Source organism: Eurypyga helias, unplaced genomic scaffold (assembly GCF_000690775.1).
Source record: "Eurypyga helias isolate BGI_N326 unplaced genomic scaffold, ASM69077v1 scaffold27320, whole genome shotgun sequence".
Taxonomy (NCBI): Eukaryota; Metazoa; Chordata; class Aves; order Eurypygiformes; family Eurypygidae; genus Eurypyga; species Eurypyga helias.
The window spans coordinates 1-2,269 of NW_010224177.1; the positions used below are offsets into that span (position 1 = coordinate 1).

Genomic DNA, 2,269 nt, shown 5'->3' on the forward strand with positions numbered 1-2,269 from the left:
CGGGAAGGGTGCGGGACGGCGGGCAGGGTGCGGGACTGCCTGCGGCCGGCTGCAGGGACACGAATAGCAGGGAGCAGGGCTACAGAAAGCAACTTTGTTCGGCGCTGGGCAGCCTGCCGGGTGTCAGCACACGGGAGCTCGGCCCTGCGAGGCCGGAGGGAGAAGGAAAGGAAAAAGCATCTTTCTCTCTCTCTCACCGTCCCTGGAGCACAGAGGGAGGGAGAGGAAGGTTTGGATAAAGATCCCATTATTGACTGTCCCATCTCTAAAGCTCCTTTTAAACCAGAGACGTCCCAGGTACAGTCTGAGCTGAGGGTGTACCCACCCCTTCCGGCACGCAGCCGCCCCAGAGTGGGAAGGCACTGGGAGCAGCTCAGGCAGGGGCACTTTGGGCATTGCAGCTTGCCAGCTGCAACCTGGATAAGGGGCTTTGCAGCCACCTGCATCAGCCAGGGCTTGGGCTAGGGGCTCACCACAACCAGGTGCCCACCACCCCTGCAAACTGCCCTCGTGTGCTTCTGTGGGTCTCACTCACAGACCAGTGCTACCCTTTGAGGGTTGCATGTGCCACCCCAAAGCCAATGTGGTCCTGCCATCTCCCAGTATCCCGTGGGAGGTGGGAGAGCTCCCCTTCCACACCAGCCCAGCGGCCCAGGCAGCCACACACCATCCTCCTTCCTCCTCAGCTTCTGCTCTGCATCTTCACCTTTGCCATGGTCCTGGTTCCTGAAGCGAAGGACCAAAGCAAGGCGGTGAAGGGGAGGAGAAGGGGCCTGGCACGGCCCCCCACGGCGGCCCCTGCCCTGGCCTGGGCCCTGGATGACCCCTACACCCCCATGGCAGACTATGAGCGCAGCATCCAGGACATGGTGCGCCAGCTGAAGAACAGCTCCGAGCCCGGAGACACCAAGTGCCAGGTCAACCTGAGGCTCTGGAGGTCCAACCGGAGGAGCCTGTCCCCCTGGGCATACAGGTGAGCTTGGGACAGGGACCTTGGGGACACGTGCTGGCTCCATGTTGGCCACAGCTCCAGCATCACGGGGCTGCTGGGGGGTGCAGTGCAGTGCAGCACCCCGTTTCACCCCATGAAGGCATTGCCCTGCCAAAACACCCACCAACCTCCCATCTTACCGTCCTCGTTTTGCTTTCCATCTCCTCCAGCATAAACCATGATGCCACGCGGATCCCGGCAGACATTCCCGAGGCCCGATGCCTCTGCACTGGCTGCATCAACCCCTTCACGATGCAGGAGGACCGTACCATGGCCAGCATTCCCATCTACAGCCGGCTGCCCGTCCGCCGGCTGCTCTGCCAGGTGCCGGGTGAGGTGGGGCACAAGCCCTCTGGGAAGAAGTGTCACAAGAAGTACCAGACGGTCATGGAGACCATCGCTGTGGGCTGCACCTGCATCTTCTGAGGCCGCAGGGCTAACTCCTGCAGCCACGCGCGGGCATCTAGCCAGCTTGCTCTTGCTTCCTGAGCTTGCCCAGCCCTTTGGGAGAGGGTCACCTGCCCGAGCATCAGGGTGAGTAGAGCCCCTGTGCAAGGCAATAAATTCCCCTGCAGACTGCACCAGCCTCAGCCCCAGCAGCCAGCGGGGCAAGCGGGCGGTGGTTTGGGTGGCTTCCGAGGTCTTCAATAAAGCGCGTTGCTGGCCCCCGCCTGAGCCACTGCTGCCTCGGTCTGTCGTACTGCCCTTCCAGCCCTGCCCGCCCGGGGGTGGGGTGCTGCCCAGCCCTCTCCCAGTGAGGCCCCTCTGCCCCCCCAAAACACAGATGAGCCCCAGGTTTGAGGAAGCCCAGACATCCCCCTGGAAACAGGGAGCACCAGGTGGGCACCTCTCCCTGCAAGGCAGAAGAGGAGCCAGGCAGCTTGCCAGGGGCAGGACCCTATTCCAGCCCAGGGCCAGCACCCTGCTGCTGCTGACACCAGCCAGCCTCGTCCTTGAAAGGTCCCCGAGGTCCCTCCAAAAAACAGATGTGCAGCAACCACCCCAGAAAAAGGCACAGGCTCCTTCCAGTCAAGCCTGGGGAGGGGAACAGGGAAACTGAGGCACAGACACACAGCAACACTGGGCAGGGACTGTATTCCTGAAGGCAAATCAGGTTCAAGTTACGTGGGACACAGCCTGTCCCTTTCTGGCCCCAGCCCCCCCACTGTCCCCAAGGCAATAAATACTCCCCAGGCTACTACACGCAGGAAGGCACAGGCTCCTTCCAGTCAAGCCTGGGGAGGGGAACAGGGAAACTGAGGCACAGACACACAGCAA

At 62.3% G+C, this 2,269-nt stretch overlaps 1 protein-coding gene across 1 annotated transcript; it reads left to right on the top strand.

Annotated features, from left to right (window-relative positions):
• Positions 1–686: 686 nt before the first annotated feature.
• On the top strand, positions 687–1,417 carry IL17B (interleukin 17B; the record flags this gene model as incomplete). The annotated part of the gene is made up of 2 exons (XM_010160806.1): positions 687–973; positions 1,162–1,417. Coding segments are annotated over 2 exons (543 nt in total), but the record flags the coding sequence as incomplete, so codon positions are not given.
• Positions 1,418–2,269: the final 852 nt, after the last annotated feature.